A 22,289-nucleotide genomic window follows, 5' to 3' on the forward strand; every position below is an offset into this window, starting at 1 on the left:
GCTCCTCAAGGTAGCCGGATACGCTGATGATACAGCTCTCTATCTACGAAGCCCAGAGGAAATTCCTCGAGCATTGGAGTTCGTACAAGGCTTCGGGGCTGCATCGGGTTTGCGGCTCAATATTGACAAAACGGTGGCAATGGCACTACACGAGGACGGGTTGTCTCCACCACTGGATTGGCGCTGGGGAATTCAGCTGCGCGATCCGAGTGCACGGTGTCGCTAATAGCGACTCGCTATCTCGGTATGCAAATCGGTAGCAAGGACCAGAAAGCAGCTACGTGGAACCTAGCCGAGACACATCTCCGCACTCGACTCCGCCTGCCAGTCACAAGACTCTGAGCGTAGAGCAGAGAGCACAGGTGGTCGCCGCGGTGGTCATCCCAAACCTCCTTTTCATCGGACGCCATGCGTGGCCTACAACGGCGACGGTGCGATCTTTCAACGCTTACATCAAGGCTTATGTCTGGCATGGCTATTTTGGGCAGCTGGAGCACCCATGCACAACGTGGCTGGTGGAAGATGTCGCGAAATTACCGAAGCAAGACGGCGGCTTTGCGCTCCCTGATCTCCAAGCCGAACTGCTTGCGATGGCGGCGACGACGGTCCTGAAGTGGGGTCGACAGGCGACGTTAGCGGAACACCTGGTCGGCGATATCCTTCATCCACGGGAACCCACACTCCACGCCCCTCGGGTTTTCGTCACGCCTGGCAGCTCTGGCCGTATGTGGGGGGGCTTCCGAGAAGGGCAATCGATGTGGCGTGCAGGCACGAAGATGTTAACGCTGGTGGGGCTGCAGGACCCGGCGGAAGGACATGGGCGCCACGTAGCGGCACAATATGCAGCCGTGGAAGCGGCTTTCCAGAGCGACCTGCAGTGGCATGGTGGATTTTGCACGGTCGATGTATCGGGGCTTCTGGACCAGTCGACAGCGCGACTACGGGAGTTTTGGTGAGTCAACTACGGGCGTCTTCACTTCGAGTGGCTCCCATATGCAGAGGTGAGGCATTTATTGCTGTTCGATGCGAGCGGGCACCGAAATGTACACGATCTGCTACCTCGTGAGGCCTCCGCACCGGGTAGGTCGGTTCGACACGTGATTGACTGGACGATTTTACGGGCGGGAGTGCTCGAAGTTCGGAATGTAAGTGGAGCCAGCTCTACAACTATTCGAATGCTGCTGGTGGCGCTTATTGCAAATTACCCAGACTTGCTGTACTCCCGCCACGACATGGGGGAGATGCAGATAGTAGCGACGCCGTCCGACCACCCAATCATCGCGCACGCTAACTACGTTTCCGGCCCAGAGCCTGGCTGCCTCCTGACCATCACCGCGGCTGCACGAGGACCGCATACGGAAGTGCTGGTCCACTCACAGCCTGCAGCGCTGCAGGAGTTGCGTCGCTTTGCCGGCCCAGACGTCGATATTTTATCCGTTCTTCCGGACCCGGCGCTGTCGCGTGTGGTTATGCTGTGGACGAGTGTCAATTGCACGAGAGACACTTTCAAACGTGTCGTACTGGCGACTTCGCGTCGACACGGCGCTCAAGATATTGATGGGCGCAAGTCTGACTGGAAGGCGGATCACCCAGCCATATGCGCGGCACTGACTAAGGTGGACTGGCTGGACCTGCGCCGAATCACAGGGGCCACCGTCTGGAGTGTACAAGTTCTCTATAGGTTGAAGCTACGGGCCTTTTCATATTGGGATGAGGTTCACGGGAGGCCCGGGTGTCCTCTTCCGGTCTGCCTCCAATCGGCGACTGGTGCGGCTCACATTTTCTGGGAGTGCGCTGGGGCTAGCCGCCTTTGGACGGTTTTTTTTAGCGCCATGGCAAGCGATCGGTATGGGGGACTTACAGTCACACCTCGCCGACATATTCGAGCTGGACCTGTCTATCGTGTATGGGCGCTGCTGGACACGAAATATGCCTTGGAGTCGGAGGCTGCCAGACACAATGTTCGTAGGGTACTCCGGGACTCATTGCAGGACTGTTGGCGGCTTGGCGTCGTCCTTACTCTTCACGCTATCTGGAAATGGAGGAGCCGTTGCCGAGACCCTGTCGAGGATATGTCGGCGCATCGAGCCATGGCGTTGTTATCGGGGCGTCTAGCACAAGGGTACCTCACGTTGAGAGAACGGGCGCTTGGCTCCCCCGCTGCTCCTCATATCCATCAAGCAGCTCGGCTTGCTCATGCGGTGCTCACAGCCGGCGGCGGCACCACACCCGAATACGCTGCAGGAGCACTGGAGACGTCGAGGTTTTTACTTTTCTTCGACGGCGGCTCGAGAGGCAATCCCGGACCGGGTGGCTCGGGGTACGGATTGGTGGCCGTGACCTCTCTCCGGTTGTGATGTGGATGGCGAGTGTGTCGTACGCAGCGCACTCCACGACGAATAACGTGGCGGAATACAGGGGGCTACTAGTGGGCCTTCGGCGAGCGCTGGCGATGAAGCTAACGGGGCTTCATGTGATTGGAGACAGCAAACTTATCCTCACGCATCTGGTGCGGCGACGCCCTCCCAAGGCTGCTCACTTAGAACTATCGCGGACCAGCTTCAGATCACGTACTGGACGCATCACCTCCGCCACTTCAATAAGACGGCTGACAAATTGGCGAACCTCGCGATGGATACCAAACGCAGCATCCAGGTACTTGACACAGACACCGAGCACCTTACCCCGACCTGGTCGTTCGTGACAGCACTACTCACGAGCGATGTATCACAATGGATTGAAACCCATCTAGACCCGGATGAAGATGGTCGACGGTCGAACTCACGTGGCAACTCTGAGGAGGATGCATGTGCTAGCACCTTCAACGGTAGTTAGCAAGCTGACAGAAGATGTGCAGGCTTCTGACAGACGGACATTGGCTTAGTCGTTAGATTTCCTAAATGACTGTAATGTACCTCACCAAAAACTAAACTAACTAAAACCTGTGATTGTGCCCCATGGGGTACTCCATTAATACCCCCTCCTAACATGAGGCACTATTAAAGGGGGGCACTAATAAAGGTAATGGGGCACTAGGGATGTCCAACTACAAACAACGCTAAAACATCAGCTTTAGTGAATATTTTCCACTATAAATATTAAATACTCCACGACAGAATACAAACTTCAAGTGTTAATTATTTGATTTTATGGATGCTATTTGAAATTGTACCTAGAAACTCAAATTTTCGGATTAAGTTTAGGGGGTGGGGCACTAATAGAGGGTGGGGCACTATCGTTAGTCTCCGCTCAGATTCTAATATTTTGGGGGGTGGGGTACTATTGAAGGGAGGGGGCCAATCGCAGGTTTTACAGTGTGTCTTGGGCGGTCGTATCGAAGAATAAAATTACGCCTTGTCTCCCTCCTTCACTTCCCACGCCTCCCGAACCTGATCAGGGTTCCTGTTGGACGTTGGGTGTAAGTTCGACATAGCGGCTCGCTCACTTTCCAGAAACTTGTATCTGAATAACTCCGACGCTCGTCGGGCAGCTGCGGTCGCTGTCTCACGAGATCGGTTGGACCGTTCGTCGTCCACTGCTTGGTAGATGAGGTAGCACGCTCGGCATACGGTTACCATTTCGTATTCATGCGGCAGCCACTGGGCATCTTCGAAGTCGACTGGACGAGGGCAGCAAAACGTTAGGAGAGCTACAGAGTTTACGGACATACATAGCCCACTTACGGGCTTTGGGGTCGAATGCGTCACTCTTTGGATTCCACAACGTATTCTGAAGCATGAAAATGCGTCGCTCGAGCAGCTTCATGACAGCGGGGGCTTCACCTCTACCATCTTTCCCTCGTCTGGACCACGATGAAGTAGCTGTTAAGTCCGAGATGTCGATGGTACGCAGAGTAGCTTCAGCCTCCGCTCCGAAGCGTTCGAGGAAAGCCGACTCATTCTCACTCAGCGAAATCGACTACAAATTAACCACGAATCCCGTTAGGTGGGTGATGGAACCCGAGACGTATAATAGAATAGGAACAGTTGGCTGGTTGGTACCTTGCGCGTAATTTGACGTAGCTCCGTGTGCTTCCGCGGCGGCCGAAATCTGCTCAAGCTGGGAGCGCTAATTACGTCGATGCAGTGGCAGAAGGCATGACCTGCGCATTTGCTGCTCTCGTCAACTGCAACGGAAGACTGATATACAAAGCAAACACTTTGATGAGCTCGGTCTTAGCGGTAAGGACTTCACGCGTGAAGCTTGCGTACCGTGCGTCGGCGGGGCTTCCGTCTCTCTTCGCTCTCACTTGTTCTACTATGCAACACTGTGGAGGGAGCGTCCTTCTTCTGGACCAGGTCCGAGAAGAATACGACGCCGCTTACACGCACCAACACAAGTCGATGCATGTCCGTGATCTGGAAGTCGGCAGTCAACAATCGCACGCGGTCGCGAAACGCTGCCTCAATCTCATGCACGAGCTTACGGAGTTCTCCCTTGACTATCTCCTCCAGTTGGTGGCTTTGAGGTGTGGCAGGAGCACTGCTTGGTCGTGTATTACGGGGCCCACAGACGACCTCATAACTTGCTGCTGCCGTTTGAGATGGCAGCAGTCCGTACAATCCACCACTATCGAGATGCAAGACGCGCGTACACGAAGAAGTCGCGACGATGTTGTACTTGGCAGCAAACGTTCCTCGCGCATTGGTAGGCTGCCGATTTAGTGGTAGCAGTGGCTGTAGAAGCACCGTAGTCAGGGCCAGATCCGACGGGGGCTGGCTGAGAACGAAACTAATCTCTCCATCACGTAGTGGGGTGTACACAAGTTGCCCAGACTCCTCATGCACAAGTCGAGCTCGAAGTCGCTGGCGAGACTGGTCTGTACACAAGGCCGCCTTGGCACAGTGCTGCCCAATCGACACGGCGTTCAGCTTTGTGCTAGTCTTCCTTTTCACCTCCTGCAGGAAAATCGTATACACGCAGACAACCCAACGGCTGTAAGTGTCTGTTGTTGGTTGGTTTGGTTGGTAGTAGAAAATGTTATGAAGACGACACACCCCCGTGGCTGCCGACGTGAAGTACCAGTCAGCTGGAACGCCATTCACGAACAAGATCGTGTCTGCTATGTCAAACTTGGTTCTGTGAAGCAAACACCAGTAAGGTTAGTAGCGATTTTCTTCAGTCACCAGGCAGGGATACGGCGAAAGTAGCTCACTTGCGCTCCCACATTCGACGGTACAGCCTACAAACCGAAGCAAATAGTTGTTGACACGAAGTTAGAATGTTATGTTTTCTAATTGATATGCTCATGTCGTACTCGGTCCATCGCCGCCGCTGAAGCACGGTACTTTGAGCAACTTGTTCTACGAGATCCACTCCACGCAGGCCACTCGCAGATCGCGTCTGGATTGAGATGGTGGGTTGGTAGTGGACATGCGCACTATGAGGTCTAGGTCGGTGGTGAAGGCCCGTTTTGGACCGAGCTTTCACATCCATTGCTACAACACACTGCAGCTCACTGATGCCGAAATGATTGCTCGACGCCCAAGCAACAAGACACAAGACAGCGTGTCCAGCAACTATAGACAGGATCTACCGCTGTCTATTTTGAACTTGCCTCGACGACTTACTTAGCCGGTGAGTTCACCACAACGCATTCGCGCAGGCACGAAACCAGAGGAACCACTGAAGATGACCTTCTATCTGCTTAGTGAGGGCCTCACGTACGACGGCTTGTCGATCTTCAACGTGAAGGACTGCGGAAGTGCATGGCCACTGACCACACAATTTGTCTGTTTGCCAGGTGTGTGGGGATCTGTTCGGGTGCCTACGAGTCGCTCAAAGTGCTCTCTCGGGTGGAAAAGGGGGTCGATACGGCCACGCTTGCTTCCGTTCTCGAGTTCTGGTACGTCGGTTGCTCATTTCAGCACTGCTACTGTAGCTCTAACTAAGCTCTCCAATACTTGTTCAGGATCGTATTAGCTGCTGCAGCGATCTTCCAGCAGTACCTCGAGTTTTTCATTTCGTGGTATGTTGCGGCAGTCAGTTGGTCCATTGGGGGAAAACACCTTTGGCTGATGGATGTTTCTTCTGCAGGTTCCCGTTCTACTACCTTTTCAAGTGCATCCTGCTGGGTCTACTGCTGACTCCAAGCAAACACGTAAGGAAAGATCCTCACGATGAGGCCATTGGCAGACTAACTGACGTTGTAGTGATCACAGTTTCCTCATCTACTGTTCGAGGGTTTTATTCGGCCTGCGGTGGTGACTTTGAAACGCGAGTTGGACATGAACGTGTTGCCCGTTGTCGAGTCCCTGATCATGAAGTTAGTGGGGCTGAATGTTCACTTTCACGCATGCTTCAGCGTTTTAACATTTCATCTTGCTTTCCAGACACGGCCACTGGTTCAACTCAAAGCTTTTGGCTCGTTCGCTTCAACTTTCTTCGGAGGAAGAGCTCCTGGAGCTTGAGCGAGATCTGCAGGAGAAGCTGACTCAAGTTCGCGTACGTTACTTTGGCTGATGTGGCTGTTTGATTTCGAGGATTTCATTGTTACTGACCAATGCGTTGGTACTGCACATGTATCAGGACGAGATCCGTGGAAGGTAGAGCACCAGCGAAGCTCCCAAGCAGCTTCGAGACTAATGCAGCGTTTAAAATATCCCAGAAGATATCAACGATCTGAATTAACCTGTGCGAAATGCACACACCACCATATACACTGCTTTCATCATCAATTCTTCGAATGCATTCCTTACTTACTTGCTTAACCAGCGGAGCCACCTCACACGATTGCGTGCACTGAAGCTGGGGCTGAAGAGCTCATTTTCAAGGCGCCAGACGCGAGTGCAAAGGCGATCGGTCCCTCAAACTGCGATCCGTAGGACTGGACAGGTGCGCTGTTGATCGCTGCCGGGTACTCTGTGGGGGTGCGTGGGGCACACGCTCCGACGAAGACGACGATGCAGGCGTTGATGCATGCCATGGTTCCAGCGATGATGCCGAAGACGTGGCCGATCATGCCGAGGTCCATCAGGCCGATGAACAGGAGGTAGGTGGCCATTCCGCGATAGCCGTAGAGGAATCCGAAGTTGGGGCGAAGAATGTTGTCCGTCACGGTCAAGTGGCACTCGAAGCACGCGAGCAGCAAGGCGAAGATGATCGCGTATGCCGCGATGAGGAGGCCCGTGACGTCCAGCGTGAAGATGCCGACGAGACTGTTGACACCCGCCGCAAGCTGGACGCAAGCTGTGAGCACATTCAGCACTCGTACTGTTCGAACCAGCTTGGTCACCCTCTCCACGTGCAGACGCAGCATTCGTCGAGCAGTGACTGGTATGGCCATGAGCAGCAGCAAGAGCTAAAACTTACGAGACAAAAAGTGTCAGTCCAACCAGTCAGCAACGCCATACTCTACGCACGTCCTCTTCGCTTGCCTGTTGTTGCTCGAGCGCAAATTGGTTCTGCCACCTCCACCACCTTCACGTCTGCTCCAAAAAAGAACCCGGCATCCTTCCAACCATTTCCATGCGTATGAAACGCAGCACAACAATAGGCAAAGCACGTCGCATTGTGGGGGTTACTCCCCGCGACAAAGAACAGAATAGCATCCCAACGCCAACTTGAAACAATTGGCGGGAACCCGGGTTCCCGCAAATGATACCGACCAAATCGCGAATTATTATTTAATTTTTGGCCTCCATATTGGTACCCTCGGGGCAAGTTAAACCCTCATATCTAAGTGCTGTCGATGAAGGACTACCCTCAAAATATGCCACAGGTACTGAATAGACCCAAATAACATACCTTACCATGTCCAAGTTTATCTTTCATGAGCAGGAGGATAGCGATGAGACCGGGAAGCACTGTACCGCTGCACCAGGCAAGCGACTGGCTTTTCGTGGAGAGACACAGGACGAGGGCGAAGGTAAATTAACCTTCCGTTCCCCTACTGAGCTTCAGCTGCGTTCTATGTAGGTCATAGACCAAACTTCAATGCATTTGCTCATACATGTGTACCGGTAGTTTTGGGGGAACCGGGGTCCCGATGGGTACCCGGGTTCCCGCCAATTGTTTCACTTGTCGGCGGAGTTTGCAACCTTAGAATTCATTGACGCGGAAGCGTTATTACCTGTCCACAAGCATTTCGAAGTAGTGCAGCGCCTCCTCGCCTAGTGGTAGAATTCGAAAGTCGTATCTGCCCGCTTGATGGCGTTCTTGTAGCCCTTGTCGAAGTCCTTGGGCAGCACGACGTAGCGGTTCTTGCGCACGGCCTGCAGGCCGGCTTCCTGGCAGATGGAGGCGATGTCGGCCGAGCTGATCTTCTCGGGGCGGTTCACGTAGTCCTCGAGGTCCACCTCGTCGCCGAGGTTCATCTTGGCCGTGCAGGCCTGGTAGATGAGGCGCTTCTGTCGCCGGTCGGGCAGCGGGAACTCGATCTTGCGGTCCAGGCGGCCGGGCCGCAGCAGGGCCGGGTCCAGAGTGTCTGCACGGTTCGTGGCCATGATGACCTTGACGTTCGTGGCCTGGTCGAAGCCGTCCATTTGGTTGAGCAGCTCGAGCAGGATGCGCTGCACCTCTCGGTCGGCGCCCGTCTGGGCGTCGAAGCGTTTGGTGGCGATGGCGTCCACCTCGTCGATGAAGACGATGGCGGGCGAGTTCTCCTTGGCCAGGCGGAAGACGTCGCGCACCATGCGCGGGCCCTCGCCCAGGTACTTTTGCACGAACTCGGAGCCCACGACGCTGATGAAGGCGGCGGTGGTGGCGTTGGCCACGGCCTTGGCCAGCATGGTCTTGCCTGTGCCGGGCGGGCCGTACATGAGCACGCCGCGCGGCGGGTCCACGCCGATCTGCTTGTACAGGTCGAAGTGCGTGAGCGGCAGCTCCACGGCCTCGCGCACCTCCTGCTTCTGGATGTCCATGCCGCCGATGTCCGAGTACGACACGTCGGGGCGCTCCGACATCTGCATCATCTGGATGCTCGAGTCCGACTCGGGGGGCAGTACGTCCACGACCGCGTGCGAGTGGCGGTGCAGCGCCACGGACGAGTTGGGCTTGAGCCTCTCGCGGTCCAGCGTGCTGAGGATGCGCACGTAGTAGTTGGAGCCCGCCGTGGAGCCCACGATGCCGTAGTTGGCGTCCACCATCTCGAGGAACTGGCCGATGACCAGCGGCACCGACTGGATGCGCTTGACCTCCTCCTTGGCGCGGATGAGCTCGCGCTTGAGGTTCTTCATCTCGTCCTTGATGTAGCCCTCCTGGATGTCCAGGAACTCGAGGTGCCGCTCCAGGGACTTGTACTTGGCGTACAGGTCCGTCTTGCTCTCGATCGTCACGGGCACCAGCGGCTCCTCGTCCGCGGCCACGGGGGGCAGGCCGATCTCCTCCATCTCGCTCTCTTGGGCTCGGATCTTTTTGGCCGAGCGAGGGGAAAAGTGGGCTGAAGTTGGTGGTGTGGCCTACATGAACGGACCAAGTTGATAGGAATCAATGTCGAAGTATACTCACTAACTTTTCTACAACGAGTTGAGTTGCATCTCTGCTTCGTTGAAGTCAAATCGAAGTTGCCTCCCACTCCTGGACACTATCCAGTGGACTGCATTGCCGAAACCCGCATCATGTGCACTGTAGCAGCACCATTGCAGGTTGTGCACGTCTGGACGGGAGGATAGATAATATCTATTAGCTATACACGGTGTATAATACGTCATGGACTGGCACATTCGACGCAGCTGGATCTCGGATTCATTGCCCGTCGCAACGGGAAGCGCTCGCGTGCTGCAGTCGCCGCCCAATGTCGGCATCATGCCATGGGCTGCATGCACCATTTCGCTCGCCACTACAGTACTACGTGTATCGTTGTGTCTCCACCAAAACTCGAGCATGCATTTGTATTGGTTATGCGGTGCCGGGGACGTTTTCGGGCTCGACTGCAGCCGAAATAATGATCGTATTCGTACACTGGGTCTCTTACATCTACCGCCGTCAGTCTGTCTACACCTGCGCCATGAGCTTCAAGGCGCAGGCGATGGAGACGACGAGCGCCGCGATCACGAGCGACATGACCTGCGTCTGCCACGAGAAGGTGACGCGGTAGTTCATGATCCTCAGCTCCGTCGACGAGGTCTCCGCCTCCGTGTTGCCGGTCCCGCGCTGCGACCCAAGAGGCGTGGCCATCGAGGTCGCGAGGGACGAGTGATGCCGGTGCAGTCCGCGGCTGCTGGCCGCGCGCAGCGGCAGACTGAGCCGCTGGTACCTGTCGTCGTCGTCGTCGTCGAAGGCCGCGGGGCTCGTGTGGGCGCGCAGGAACTCGGGCGTGGAGCGGCGGCGGTTGATCTCCGAGATGTTCTGCACGTTGGCGTCCACGCAATCGTCGCACGTGCGCACGCTCTTCTTCTGGAAGAGAATGCGCTTGGTGGAGCACGCGCCGCACACGATCTCGCCGCACAGGCGGCAGTGGTGCTTGCCGGCCCAGAGGCGGAAGCTGCGCCGGCAGTTGGAGCAGTTGGAGCGCGACGACTTGGGCACCCAGTGCGAGCGGTGGCACAGCGCCGCGGCCTCCATGCCCATGGCCTGCGCCGACATGCGGCGGAACAGGTTGCCGGGCGCCACGCGCGCGTGGCGGAGCGAGGGCGACGAGGGTTCCGGCGCGGCGATCCCCATCATGCAACGACAGTCGGCACGGCGGAGGACGCGCTGCGGCGGTTCGTGGAGCTAGAGGCAAAGGCGACGGAGGTGGAAGGGAGGGCGACAGACCGAGATGGAAAGTGAACAGCGAGCGGCTTGGGAGAGCGAGCGAGCGAGTGTGTGAGACTCTCACTCTCTCGGTCTCTCTGTGGCAACAGACGACGACGGCAGATGCGCGTGGCGTGGAGTTGCAGACTGGGCCCGAGTATGGCCGCAGCCAGCTGGGCCAGCGAGAGCACTCTGGATCCTTGACGAAAAAAGGTCAGCGAGTTTAACTGCCAAAAGTAACGGGCAGAGATGCGGCCACGCAGATACATCGCTTCCTGGTCCCAGCTCCGCGTCGTGCGCCGCGGCGGCGTCGCAGGGCTGGAGCTGAGCTACATGTAGCCGCGAGTGCGGGGGCACGCAGCGCAAGTGAGCGCACTAACGCGGAGAAGCGCCACGAAGCATGCGGCGAGGAACAATGTGGGGGGCATCGAGTGACTGACGATTACGGCATTTGTTACACACGAAAAAATCCGAATTCCTAATGGGCATAATGCCGATTTTTAGTGTATTATCGACTTTTAGTGTCCATTTGTAGTCTGGAATGGCAATCTTCTCGCAACGCTGCAGCTGAGCTGGAGCTGGGCACCGCAGTGCAGCGGCATTGCCACCTGCAAGTTGCATCGTTCAAGCTCATGAGCATGGCGCAGGGTTTCTTGACGATGTACTTTAGACTAAAATTTAGAGCGCGCAGCCCGACGCTCGGACATCGCTGAAAACAACTCGATTACTATTTTATTCCTGTACTCTGGAAGGAGTGCTGTACAAGTATGACTCGCGGTCTTTGGCTGGGTGGCAGGCCAAAAGCAGACAGCCAAAGTTCCCAGAGCGGTGCTGTGCGGCATGCGGCACTCGCATGTGACAAACACTTCAAGGATACAGCGGTACCGTACTGCCCTTTGGCCCGTCGGTTACGCGCCGCTTCGTTCAAAATGGCTACGTAATGGCTGCACTGGCCAACTCCCGACTCATCTCGCTGGACGTGTATCGCCCGTTGCTGCCGACTTATTGCACGAACTCGAGCTCGAAGCACGGCCGTTTGCAGTCGCTGTCGTTACGCCAGCTGCCGAGGGATCCGCCAGCGACTCTGCCGCGACTGCAGCAGCGGCGGCGGCTCGCTTCGGATCGGACCGCAGATCGGCGGCGTTGCGCACCACCACGTTGATCGCCGCGGGGCTGTTCTCCTTCTCCTCCTCCTCGCTGCAGCTGCTGGTGCTTCGGCTGGCCGCCTGCAGAAATTTCTTATCATCGCTGGAAGCAGCGGGGTCCTCCGGCAGCGGACTCGCAGGCCTTTGCTCATCTGTGGTCGGCGGCGGCGCTGCTGCTGCGGCTGTAGGCTCGAACATGTCATCGATCACGCCCATCAACGACGAGCGCGCCACCTGCAGCGACTCGATGTACTGCCGCAGCTCGTCGAAGATCGGCTGGATCTCGTCGTCGTGCACCTTCTGGTTCGAGATCCACACCAAGCCGGTCTGCGTCATGCGCGCGAAGCACGCGAGCGACCGATGCACGTACTGCCGGTAGTACGAGATCATGCGCCGCGCGCGCGGCGGCCGAGGCTCCTGCGCCACGATGGCGTACTCCGCGTTGTGGTTCAGGTGCGTGAACGGGATCGGGTGCAGCGCCTCGCAGCAAAAGTCAAAGCGCTCGACCAGCGCCTTCTCCACCATGCGCCGCTCGAACGCGTCGTCGATCTTGAGGAAGATGGGGCAGTTGAGCGGGTGCAGGTCCAGGTTGCTGGAGATGCCGTTCTCGGTGACCTTCTGCAGCTCCAGACCGAGCTGCTTCGCGCGGCGGCTTATAGCAGTGATGAGATCGTCGACTAGGGAACTGCGGCACACCAGCCACTGGATCTCCACGTGGTAGCACTGCGTCGGCAGCACTTCCGTGTCAACCTTCGCGATGATCCAGTTCTGACTTGTGACAGCATCATTCGTTTGCAGCAGCATCTTGACACTCCGTTGGCCCACGCGCTTGAACGCATCGGTGCCGCTCGTCATGATCCCCTTCCTCCAGTCGGTCGAGAGCTTCACGTTCGGGAATCCAGTGCTCGCGTCCGCTTTGGCGCGCAAAAACTCGAGGAACTTCCGACAGCCCTCCGTGTAATCGCGCAGGTTTTCTGTTGACAAAGGCCCACACATACACAATAAAATCGCGTTAGTCCGACAGCTTCGAACCAGCACGATGCGAGCATACGCTGGCCTTACCTTGGTCACCGACGTCGGAGCCTCCAAGCCGAGGTGGGAGGAGGCAGTAGAGACTGCGCTTGTAGCGGATTCCTTCACTCATATCATCGATGTATCCGCAGATCAACTGGTCGAGATGGTTCCACTGATACTCAATCTGCGGGTACTTCCGGAACTCCTGAGCCACCGTGACAAATCGATCCACTACCGGCGACCAGAGCGAGTAGCGGTACTCCATGATATCTACATCCGAGCGTGTCGTCACCTTCTGAAGGTAGCGCTTCACATCGATCGTCTGGGTCTCTTCGTTGTACACAATCTCGTGGATGCGATGGCCCATGCTGAGTCGGAACACGGTGCCGTCCTTATCTCCAACCTCACTCGAGTCTTCTCCCGAGACGAGCTGGAAGTCTTGCGATAATCGCTGCGCCACCATTTCCATCACCAGCTCACGGTAATCACGGAACGTTACTCCATTCTGCTCATCGCGCTCTGGAAGCATGACACTGTAGAAAGACTCGGTATAGTGCGCTTGCAACTCCTTCGCGGCCGGCATGAAGTCACTCGCGAGAGGCAAAAGCGCAGGGAAGCAAAGGCTTCGCCACTTCAGGACATTCTGCGCGATCTTAAATTGCTGGTCTTCGTATGGTCGCACCTGGCTCCATCGACGCTGGTTGCTGGTGAGCTGCTTCAACATGAACGCCTGGGAGTGGAAGATGTCCTCTTTCACTGCAGCATCCGCGGGGCGCAACACAGGACTCGTCGTAAATGGTGTGTGATTTGGACCACTTCCGTCTCCCATTTGAAATGTGTTCGGGAACGAGCCTGAAGTTATCCGGGGCTTGTCTCGATCGTCATCCAGCGACCCAACTTTCGCCTCGAGGCTCCCCCGGTACTCGGTCATGTCGACATTCAGAGGTGAAGGTTCTCGCTGCTCGTATTGCCGCCAGCGAGCCCCGCCGCTATTGCTGCTACCATTCTCGTTCCCATTGCCGGCCGATCCAGACTGGAACCCGATCGTTCCTGTGCGCTTCTTAACCATCGAGTTCAGGTACGACATACCAGGTCGCATTGGTGGTGTTGTCGCTAAGCGAACGCTTATGTCACTATCGGAAGACTTCTGCGCGAGTTTGGGTGCAGGTGCAAACCCGAAGACTTCGTCGTCGTACCGTTCGTACTCTTGCAACAGCTTGTTCTGCTCGGTCAAGGAAAAGGTGCGGACTTTGGTTACCACTTCGCCATCATACGACAGCGAGTCATCCGAGCACGACATTGAGGACGCGCGGGCGCGTACAAGATCACTATTAAGCCCAGCGAGGATCACGTCGCCGTAGGTAGAACCACCGGCAGAAGGCGTCGTACCGAAGACGTCGTTGCCTCGATCGTCATCGCTCAGAGACGACTCGGATACTTGAAAGCCGTTCAGTAAACACTCCAAAGGCTTTGGGAGCGACAAATAGCCAAAGTGGGTGAGATCGTTGTCCTTGAACATCCGACACATCGGCAGCGGCTCGAATACCTTGTTCTTGGAGTTCTTCGGCGCACAGACATCGCAAAACTGGGTAATGTCTTCATCAAGCGGGCAATCGTGAGGAATCAGCATGTTCTCCTGTACGAACCAGAGCGGAATCCACAGCGGCACGATGTAGTTTTTGCGGTTCTTCATCCGCTGTAAGCAATACTTGCAAAGCTGACCCGTTCGCATTGAAGACACGCCGATGTCTGCAACTGCTGATTGTGAATCTGTTACAGCATCATTGGAGCCTGTGTGTGACCGCCGTTGATATCCATTCTTCGATCCGTGTGGGTTGTTGTTGCACAAGCAGAGTTCATTTGCAGGGTTGCCTTCTTTCTTTCCAGGCACCTTTAGCTCAGACAAATCGGACTGTTTGAAGAGAAACAGTGGGCACTTATGAAGTGGGCGCGATGCCAGGGAGATGAGATCAATGCCGATACCGTGGTCCATCATGCGCTGCTCTGTAATCTCCGAAAGCCGCTTATTGACGGAGAAAATGCCATTCCCCGGCGTGATCAGCACGACGCTTTGGCCGCTGCGGGACAAATCGCGATCGATATGATGCTTTTCAAAGATATTCAGCACGAGATTCACCGCTTCCAGCAGGTTGCCGTCGCGCGCGTTTGATGGGACACCTGGCCGCGGCCCCGACTCATTGTCGACTGATTCAACCGGCGAGAAGGACGAAACGTAGAAGTCTGCGGGCGACCTCCAGCCACATTCGCGAGGGAACGCGTTCATCTCTTCCTTGAGCTTCACCAGCAGCGGCTGCACGTCGGTTATAATGCTGTCGAACGCCACCAACTTGTAAAAGTCCTGGTAGTGCCTGCCGTCTTCATCTACACCTACCGAGAAGCAGTCACTGCGTTCGTAAGGAAACGATGACTCCCTCTCATCAGCAGCGCTACGTGCCGGCCTCCTGTTCGACGTATAGTTTCCATGAGAGTAATATCCCCCCGATGCCGTCGAGATCCGATCTTGGTCCATTTCCGGGTAGAAGCAGCGCGAGTAGAATAAAATCGTCAGACTATGCGAGACCTTGTGCTTCATCCACTTCTTGAGCACATTCCGAACCACCGTGAGGAAGATCTCGAGGTACAGCATGCCCGAGTTGGCCATGTCCCACATCTCGGGGCTCACCTGCACCAGCCACATGATGCGCGACGTGCGCGAGCGGAACGTGAACTTGGTGTTGTCCGAGATGACGCCGCTGCGCACCTTCTCGCCGCCGGACCGGACGTCCAGCACCTGCCACCTCGTGCCCTGCACTCGGATGGTCTTGCCCACATACAGAGCCGTGCCCACCATGGATTTCTTGAGGTACATGAGGTCTCGCCTCGACATGAACTGGTCCTTGAGCGACACCTCGACGAAGTCCACCTCGACCTGCGTCTTGGGCAGGAAGCGCACCGTCACGTCCTTGAAGGGCGCGAGCTGGAAGATGGCGGCCGTGTCCTTCAGCACGCTCACCTGCATCTTGCCCTTGAGCGGCGCGGCGCTGCTCTCCGGGATCTCGAGCAGCAGGTGGTTCTGCGGCGAGCCCTCGGCCAAGTCCGCGTCGCCCTGGGCGTGCTCCGGGTGGAAGACCTCCACGGCGTAGTCCTTCCAGATGAGCTCCTTGAGCTGCGGGAAGCTGTCGGGATTCAGCACGATCTCCTCGCCGCTCTGGAACTCGTGGCCGTGCACGTGCAGCTTGATCTGCGCCGCCGCGTGCACCGTCGTCTGCCGCTTCTTGGCCGTGGGCGTGTGCGTGGCGGTGGTCGCTGCAGTGGGGGCGTCTGCGGACGCTAAAGAGCCGTCGGACGCATTGGGCGCGGCCTTCTCCGCGGCGGCAGCGGCGGCCGCCTTGGCCTTGGCCGCGCGCCGACGTTCGTAGCGCCGACGCATGTCTCCTGGTAATGGCTTGATGATTAGGATGGAACAATAAGGTGGTAAAGAAGGGTGCAAATAGGGGTGGAGCGCTTAAACAGAGTGTAAACCGGGGTGGCTTGGCTTGGCTACAGTTACGGCGTCACTGACGTTGGTCGCTCCCTGCAGCCTCTTCAGCTCGCCATCTTTTCCCACATGCTACTGCTATGCTAGACACATCTAGGGAGAAAGCACGGTGGAGCTTGAACGTTGCCACAATAGAGTGGATGGGATGGGAAACCTCCGCTCACTGCCTCTCCAGGAGACGTCCGTCGATCGCCTCCACACTACTGTACTCGACTCGACTGCTGGCGGAATGCCAGCGACGTTGGGTCGTTCGCTATCTATGCGCGCTTGCCGCCCTTCCGGCTCTTGGCCGAGTTCACGATAGCTGACACCATCCTGTAGTGCGGCCAACAAATAAAAGTGGGTTAGTAGGGAGGCAGCAGACTACAAGCGCTCGCAGTATGCCAGCCAGCCACACGCACCAGAACATGCCGTAGACGATCTGCAGGCCGTAGAACACCGTCCTGGCGATCGACTCCAGGCGAGCCTGCTGCAGGTTCTTGAAGCGCAGGATCTCGGTCGGGTCCATCATGTGCTCACTCCGCATGACACTGGGGACAACCACGTCAACAACGTCAGCCCCTTAGCTCCCCCACAATAAATGTGCATGCATCAGCAAACTCACCGTCGAGCGTGCCACACGGCGATCGGCAGGTTGAGCAGGAAGACCCAGGGCGCCCACGCCAGCAAGCACAGGAACATGAGGATACCGTGCAGGACCATCTCCGGGTCTGCAGCGAGCCACACAACAGCAGTCAGTCCATGAGCCCCCTCCCATTGCAATGCACAGCCGCCTACGCACACACGAGCTTGTTGAGGCGCTTGGCCACGTCGGCCGGGTTCAGATGGTCCAGCTCCAGCTCATCGAGGGTGATCAGCTGGCCACAGCAAGATACTTCGGTCAGCAGAGAGAGAGAGAAAGCGAGGGCCATAGCCCCGCAGCACAGAGACACAAGAGCCACAGCAGACGCACCCAGTAGCCGTTCAGGAACGTGAGCGCCACGATGTCGATGAAGCTCAGCACCGCCACGAGGACCTGCATGACGCGCGACTCGACTCGACTCGAGGGATATTTTTCTCCAGTTGGGACCCAAGTCAAAAAAGTACCACTGACCCCGGACCCGAACCCGAACCCGGATGTTTAGTCCCGCGGGTTTGCCGATTGCATACAAATAGGTAGTGACGGCACTGCTGTAAGCGTCGCGCCTCCTGCCGCTGCCCATGGCGCTCGCCCGGCACTGTGCGTTCATGCTCTACCAGCGCTGTGCGTGGATGCATGCATCTCACATAATATGACTGTATGTATGTTTGTATGCGTGTGCACCGAGACAGCTCACTTCCTGGCGCACTCCAGCAATGTCAACTGCCTGCGCTTCGGCCGCAAGTCGGTGGGTCGTCCGATCTCTCAATCGCCTGCTGCAGTGAACCCATCTCTCTTACTACTGCTACGACTGCTGCCTATGACAGGGCCAAGTGGCGGCGACTGGCGGAGACGACAACATGGTGAACCTCTGGCGGATGCGCGAGAAGGAGACCAAGAACATCATGGTGGGTCGGCCCTCTAAGAGCCAAGTAATGGACTGAGTCTAGTCTGACTGGTGTTGTGCCAATCCATCAGAGCCTGTCGGGCCACCAGAGCGCCGTCGAGAGCGTCGTGTTCGACCCGGCGGAGCGCAAAGTGGTGGCCGGCTCCCAGGCGGGATCCATCAAGGTGTTCGACCTGGAGGCTGGCAAAGTGAGCCGCACGCTCAAGGGCCACATGGCCTCGACCACGACGGTGGACTACCATTTGTACGGCGACTACGTGGCCTCGGGCTCGCGTGACACCATCGTGAAGGTCTGGGACCTGCGCACCAAGAGCTGCATGCAGACCTTCAAGGGGCACTCGTCGGAGGTGACGGCGGTGAGCTTCACGCCCGATGGACGATGGCTCACGTCCGGTGACCAGGACGGTGTCATCAAAATATGGGACCTCACGGCTGGACGCCTCCTTCGCGAGTTTCCTGACCACGGCGGCGCTATCACCAGCCTCGAATTTAACCCTGAAGAGTTCATCCTGGTGTCCTCTGCTGCCGACCGCACGGTGCGATTCTGGGACGTGCAGGAGTTTGCTCTGATCGGTGTCACCCCCGTTGATAACGCTACGGTAAGTTAACCTCGGGTGAGCTGTCTACGATAAAATTTACTGACGGCCGCTTGCTGGTGCCTTTGCTCAGACGACATCGATGTGCCACACGGTGGCTGAGCCGTACAGCGGGAAGTATTTATTTTGCTGTTCCCAGGAAGCCATCCGAGTGTGGTCATACGAGACTGCCATTGAGGTTAGTGTGATCCATTGAACAATGTCCGCCGTGTGCCAGCAGTCTTATAATACCGTTGTGATTTGTCAGTGCCACGATAGTGTGATGATGCCGCGCCAGAAGGATCTGGGCTACGTGGAGATGCATGCCGACACCACCATGACGCAGGATATGAAACTCATGGGCGGCTGCATTCAGGACGCGTTTGTCTCGGTGTGGGTGCTCGATGTGATGCAGATGCGACCATTTAATCGCAAGAACAGTCAAAGCAGCGACCAAAGAGCTGCAGAAGCCAGAAGTCGACCACCGTCCGCACGAGCAGTAACTCCATCCGCTCCAGCTCCAGTAACTCGCCCTCCCACCGCTACTCCCACCGAGGCACTAGTTGTCGCTGGTACTCGGGATGTATCTCGGGGGTCTGGTAATGGCAATGCCAACTTCCCGGACAATCTGGCCCGAGCAAGAACCCCGGCATTAGGACAGCAGGCTCGTGATGTTCAGTCGTACGAGGGGGATACCGGTCGCCCTACAACCCCAGGGGTCTTGGTCCCTCCACTTCACGAAGAGCCGATGCCACGCCCGGAACGCCGTGCTGAGGACCCCCGAAAGTCAGGTATGTTGTGATATTGTGCATGCAAGCGTCGAACAATAAACTAACCACGTCTAACTGCAGTCGAGGCACCACGCCCTGTAAGCGCGAGACAAGCTACGCCTATTCACACAGAACCCCAACAAGTGGAAAGTCCGCCAGAAGCGGTTGAGACCCCAACGCCTTCACTTGCACAGCAGCGGCCCGAAGAAGAGTTCGCGACCTCGGATTTCGTAATGGAGCTTCGCTGTGGAATGGATACGTGCGTCAAGGCGTTCAAAGCCCGACAAAAGTGCGTGCAGCAACTACTGATCCATTGGGAAAAGGGGCGCTTGCACGACGGTCTTCGGTATATTGCCGAGTTGCCGCGAGGGAAGCGTGAAGCAGTTGTGGTCGACGTGCTGCGTATCACGGACTTGCAATCACTCGGTATGGACTTGGAGGCGTGTGTGCTGCTACTTCCGCTAATCGTGGAAGTTCTGGAAAGCAAGTTCGAACTGTGCGTGCCTCGAGAAGTGTGCTGTCTCCATGTTATCTGCGATGTTATCTGACTGGTGCCCGTTTCGTTCATTGTCGATGGACAGATATTTAAGCGTTGGCATCGACTCGGGGCAAAAGCTGTTCGATGCGTTTTCCCCCATTGTAAAGGACGCTCGAGATGCTCGGCAGTACCGCTCGCGTGCCATCAACCTAGCGGGCGAAGAACGGTTCGTAACGTTGGGATAGTTAGTGTTGGTCGGCCTGCTCCAAACTAACATGGTACTATTTGCCTTAATCTGGGATGTCCGTGACAGGGCTCAACGGTGCAACGCTTGCGACGCGTATTTTCAAGAAATGCAGCAGCGCGTGCACCGCTTGGCTGAGATCTGCAACTACTCCTCGCTCCAGAACAAGGTCAACGTGTTTGCCCGATCACTTGGCGACTTTTACGGGCGATAAGGCAGCGTGTCTGCGTCGATTCTATCAGCGCAGAGTGCGTTCAAGCTCACAAACTGCGCTCGGATAATACTAGTATAACTCGCATGAATCGAAACATTCCTCTCAACTGCAGTGCTCTTTAATAATGTTAGCACGACAACCTTACTTCCCAGGCATGCACTATGTCCTCAGTTGGGTAACCAACCCAACCCGATAGACATGATCCACTCACTGCACTGCCTTGCGTCGCGCCTAGAGCTTGGAGGTCGAGCGCACCATCGTGGCCGAAATGATGCCGTGCGGCTCGTCGATGGGCAGGAAGACCTCGCCGTGCGGGTGGATGTTCTTGCAGCCGAAGCGCGAGAGGTCGATGGGGTTGTTGTGGATGTTGGGCATGGTGATCTTGATGTCCTTGACGTACGGGCACGCCTCCAGCACGGCCTCGCCCATCTTGTAGAGCGTGAACTGCACGGCGGGGCTCGGCACGCCCACGTCCGCCGGGCCCGCGAACGTCTCGAGCAGCACGCGCTTGATCTCCGCCGCCCTGGAGGCGAAGTCTCCGGCGCCGGGCGTGTAGCTCCACGCGGCCGTGACGCACGTGCTGACGAGGCGGTCGGGCACGTCCGGCAGCGTCGTGTACTCGTCGCGGAAGAAGTCGACGAAGGAGCTCTGCGTGGTCTTGAGCACCTTGAGGCCGTCCACGCCGCCCTGCACGGTCACCTCGGGGGCTCCGCGCGATGACTTGCGAGCCACCACACTGGTCAAAGGCAAAGGAGGAGAGAGAGGCAGGCAGAGTGTTAGCAGGGGGGAGGGGGGGGGATCCATTGACAAAGCTGACGGACGCATCGTGCCACGTACTAGGCGGTGGAGAAGCCCGCGCCGGCGCTCACGAAGGCGTGGTGGTGCGCGCGCGTCTGGCCCTTGGAGTCCGGCACCACGAGCCGCTCCCACGGCGTCTCGAAGAGCTTCACCTTGGCCACGCTGATCTGCTCGGGGCAAACACACAGAGAGATACAGGTAGAGACAGAGATAGAGAGACGCTGTTAGACCTCTGTAAGACGCGGCTCAGTGGGGAGGCCACAAGGGGCGTCGACGTACCATGTCCGGGTGCTTGGTGACAAAGTGCGTGGCCAGGATGACGCCAAAGTCCTCGAGCGACGCGAACTCGTGCTTCTTGGCCAGCACCCAGACCGTGTTCTTGACCGAGTCGGTGGGCAGCACGTGGCCGTTGTCGCCGTCGTAGTAGGCGCTGGCGGCGGGCGCGCCCTCCAGCAGCACCTGCGCCTCCAGCTGCACCACCGAGTGCTTCTCGGGCGTGCGCGTCACCTTGAGCAGGCGCACGCGGCCCTTGCCGTGCTCGTGCTGCAGGAGTTTGACGACCATGCTGAAGAAGGGGCTGGGTACTTCCTACTCGGTACGAGAGGGCGGGGGCTGGCTTCGGGCTTGGGCGTTGCCGGGCGAATCGCGGAATGGCGGCCGAGGCGACGTTGAACTGGAGGCCAGCTGATCTTAAGTGGACGCACGCATTCAACATGGCCTCGACTAAGTCAGTACGCTGAAGCGCGAATCCACCCTTAAATCCTTACACCGCGCTGCCGACGCGCTGGACGTCACGCTTGGCATGCTTGGGGTGTCATGTAGGCGTTGCCGACGAACAATGATTCTGCGGCTTCGGGGGGGGTGGGTGGGTATGCTAATGGCGCGACCATCGCTGTACTCAGTGCAGTGCACTGCGCATTCTCGGCGATGAATAGTGTACGCACGCGTACGAGTTTCGAGTTGAAAAGGGAAACGAACGATGCGAACGAAACACGTACTCGCTGATTGATACTGCGCATTCGGGAGATCGAGAGTGACTCCATGCACACGCTTGGCCCATGATCCAGCTGCATACTTACCGAGAACCTGTTCGTCCTATCTCCTGGTTGATGGTCCTGGACGGAGTGTAGATCACACTTCAACTTCAACGTCATGCCCTCAGTGTTTTTCCCCCAGCGACTCGCACAAGATGAGTTGTGGCCACTCGGGTGCGTTTCAAGCCATGACCGGCCAGCCAGCAGCGACGACCACCCTCCAATGGGTCCTGCGGTACCTGGTCGGCAAGTTTTTTTTCTCGAGTGTGCTCGAGCCCC

General features: G+C 57.1%; 10 protein-coding genes across 10 annotated transcripts; 4 read left to right on the forward strand and 6 right to left on the reverse strand.

The window, feature by feature from the left end:
- Positions 1-1,412: 1,412 nt before the first annotated feature.
- Positions 1,413-1,751, forward strand: PHYSODRAFT_432965 (hypothetical protein; the record flags this gene model as incomplete). Its single annotated transcript, XM_009516470.1, has 1 exon — positions 1,413-1,751. A coding segment is annotated over one exon (339 nt), but the record flags the coding sequence as incomplete, so codon positions are not given.
- Positions 1,752-2,541: 790 nt separating this feature from the next.
- On the forward strand, positions 2,542-2,760 carry PHYSODRAFT_436031 (hypothetical protein; the record flags this gene model as incomplete). Its single annotated transcript, XM_009516471.1, has 1 exon — positions 2,542-2,760. A coding segment is annotated over one exon (219 nt), but the record flags the coding sequence as incomplete, so codon positions are not given.
- A 587-nt stretch (positions 2,761-3,347) lies between these two features.
- Positions 3,348-4,904, reverse strand: PHYSODRAFT_473844 (hypothetical protein; the record flags this gene model as incomplete). The annotated part of the gene is made up of 4 exons (XM_009516472.1): positions 3,348-3,619; positions 3,684-3,918; positions 4,002-4,139; positions 4,269-4,904. Coding segments are annotated over 4 exons (1,281 nt in total), but the record flags the coding sequence as incomplete, so codon positions are not given.
- Positions 4,905-5,631: 727 nt separating this feature from the next.
- Positions 5,632-6,549, forward strand: PHYSODRAFT_321294 (hypothetical protein; the record flags this gene model as incomplete). Its single annotated transcript, XM_009516473.1, has 7 exons — positions 5,632-5,663; positions 5,744-5,845; positions 5,912-5,968; positions 6,037-6,100; positions 6,162-6,265; positions 6,333-6,444; positions 6,529-6,549. The coding sequence occupies 7 exons, from the start codon at positions 5,632-5,634 to the stop codon at positions 6,547-6,549; spliced, it is 492 nt and encodes a 163-aa protein (XP_009514768.1).
- Positions 6,550-6,724: 175 nt separating this feature from the next.
- On the reverse strand, positions 6,725-7,258 carry PHYSODRAFT_466826 (hypothetical protein; the record flags this gene model as incomplete). Its single annotated transcript, XM_009516474.1, has 1 exon — positions 6,725-7,258. The coding sequence occupies one exon, from the start codon at positions 7,256-7,258 to the stop codon at positions 6,725-6,727; it is 534 nt and encodes a 177-aa protein (XP_009514769.1).
- A 653-nt stretch (positions 7,259-7,911) lies between these two features.
- Positions 7,912-9,333, reverse strand: PHYSODRAFT_554008 (hypothetical protein). Its single transcript, XM_009516475.1, has one exon. It carries the CDS (start codon positions 9,327-9,329, stop codon positions 8,112-8,114), a length of 1,218 nt encoding a protein of 405 aa, XP_009514770.1. The 5' UTR covers positions 9,330-9,333; the 3' UTR covers positions 7,912-8,111.
- Positions 9,334-9,933: 600 nt separating this feature from the next.
- PHYSODRAFT_308730 (hypothetical protein) lies at positions 9,934-16,263 on the reverse strand (the record flags this gene model as incomplete). Its single annotated transcript, XM_009516476.1, has 3 exons — positions 9,934-10,635; positions 11,730-12,793; positions 12,882-16,263. 3 exons carry the CDS (start codon positions 16,261-16,263, stop codon positions 9,934-9,936), a joined length of 5,148 nt encoding a protein of 1,715 aa, XP_009514771.1.
- A 157-nt stretch (positions 16,264-16,420) lies between these two features.
- Positions 16,421-17,425, reverse strand: PHYSODRAFT_353414 (hypothetical protein). The gene is made up of 5 exons (XM_009516477.1): positions 17,324-17,425; positions 17,153-17,228; positions 16,976-17,081; positions 16,773-16,901; positions 16,421-16,686 (listed from the first exon to the last, which is right to left on the reverse strand). The coding sequence occupies exons 1-5, from the start codon at positions 17,390-17,392 to the stop codon at positions 16,629-16,631; spliced, it is 438 nt and encodes a 145-aa protein (XP_009514772.1). The 5' UTR covers positions 17,393-17,425; the 3' UTR covers positions 16,421-16,628.
- Positions 17,426-17,571: 146 nt separating this feature from the next.
- Positions 17,572-20,178, forward strand: PHYSODRAFT_308732 (hypothetical protein; the record flags this gene model as incomplete). Its single annotated transcript, XM_009516478.1, has 9 exons — positions 17,572-17,590; positions 17,683-17,738; positions 17,818-17,898; positions 17,969-18,496; positions 18,567-18,671; positions 18,741-19,103; positions 19,329-19,738; positions 19,824-19,946; positions 20,034-20,178. The coding sequence occupies 9 exons, from the start codon at positions 17,572-17,574 to the stop codon at positions 20,176-20,178; spliced, it is 1,830 nt and encodes a 609-aa protein (XP_009514773.1).
- A 231-nt stretch (positions 20,179-20,409) lies between these two features.
- PHYSODRAFT_469313 (hypothetical protein) lies at positions 20,410-21,540 on the reverse strand (the record flags this gene model as incomplete). Its single annotated transcript, XM_009516479.1, has 3 exons — positions 20,410-20,914; positions 21,016-21,143; positions 21,256-21,540. The coding sequence occupies 3 exons, from the start codon at positions 21,538-21,540 to the stop codon at positions 20,410-20,412; spliced, it is 918 nt and encodes a 305-aa protein (XP_009514774.1).
- Positions 21,541-22,289: the final 749 nt, after the last annotated feature.

This window comes from Phytophthora sojae (assembly GCF_000149755.1).
Source record: "Phytophthora sojae unplaced genomic scaffold PHYSOscaffold_1, whole genome shotgun sequence".
NCBI lineage: Eukaryota > Oomycota > Peronosporomycetes > Peronosporales > Peronosporaceae > Phytophthora > Phytophthora sojae.

What these genes read in the sequence shown, in the direction of transcription:
- PHYSODRAFT_554008 (XM_009516475.1), bottom strand. Translation starts at nt 9,329, where the DNA reads ATGGAGGAGATCGGCCTGCCCCCCGTGGCCGCGGACGAGGAGCCGCTG.
- PHYSODRAFT_353414 (XM_009516477.1), bottom strand. Translation starts at nt 17,392, where the DNA reads ATGCAGGTCCTCGTGGCGGTGCTGAGCTTCATCGACATCGTGGCGCTC. An exon ending in GCCGTGTGGCACGCTCGACG is followed by an intron (nt 16,902 to 16,975) that starts GTGAGTTTGCTG and finishes GGTTGTCCCCAG; the next exon opens with TGTCATGCGGAGTGAGCACA. An exon ending in ATCGTCTACGGCATGTTCTG is followed by an intron (nt 16,687 to 16,772) that starts GTGCGTGTGGCT and finishes GCCGCACTACAG; the next exon opens with GATGGTGTCAGCTATCGTGA.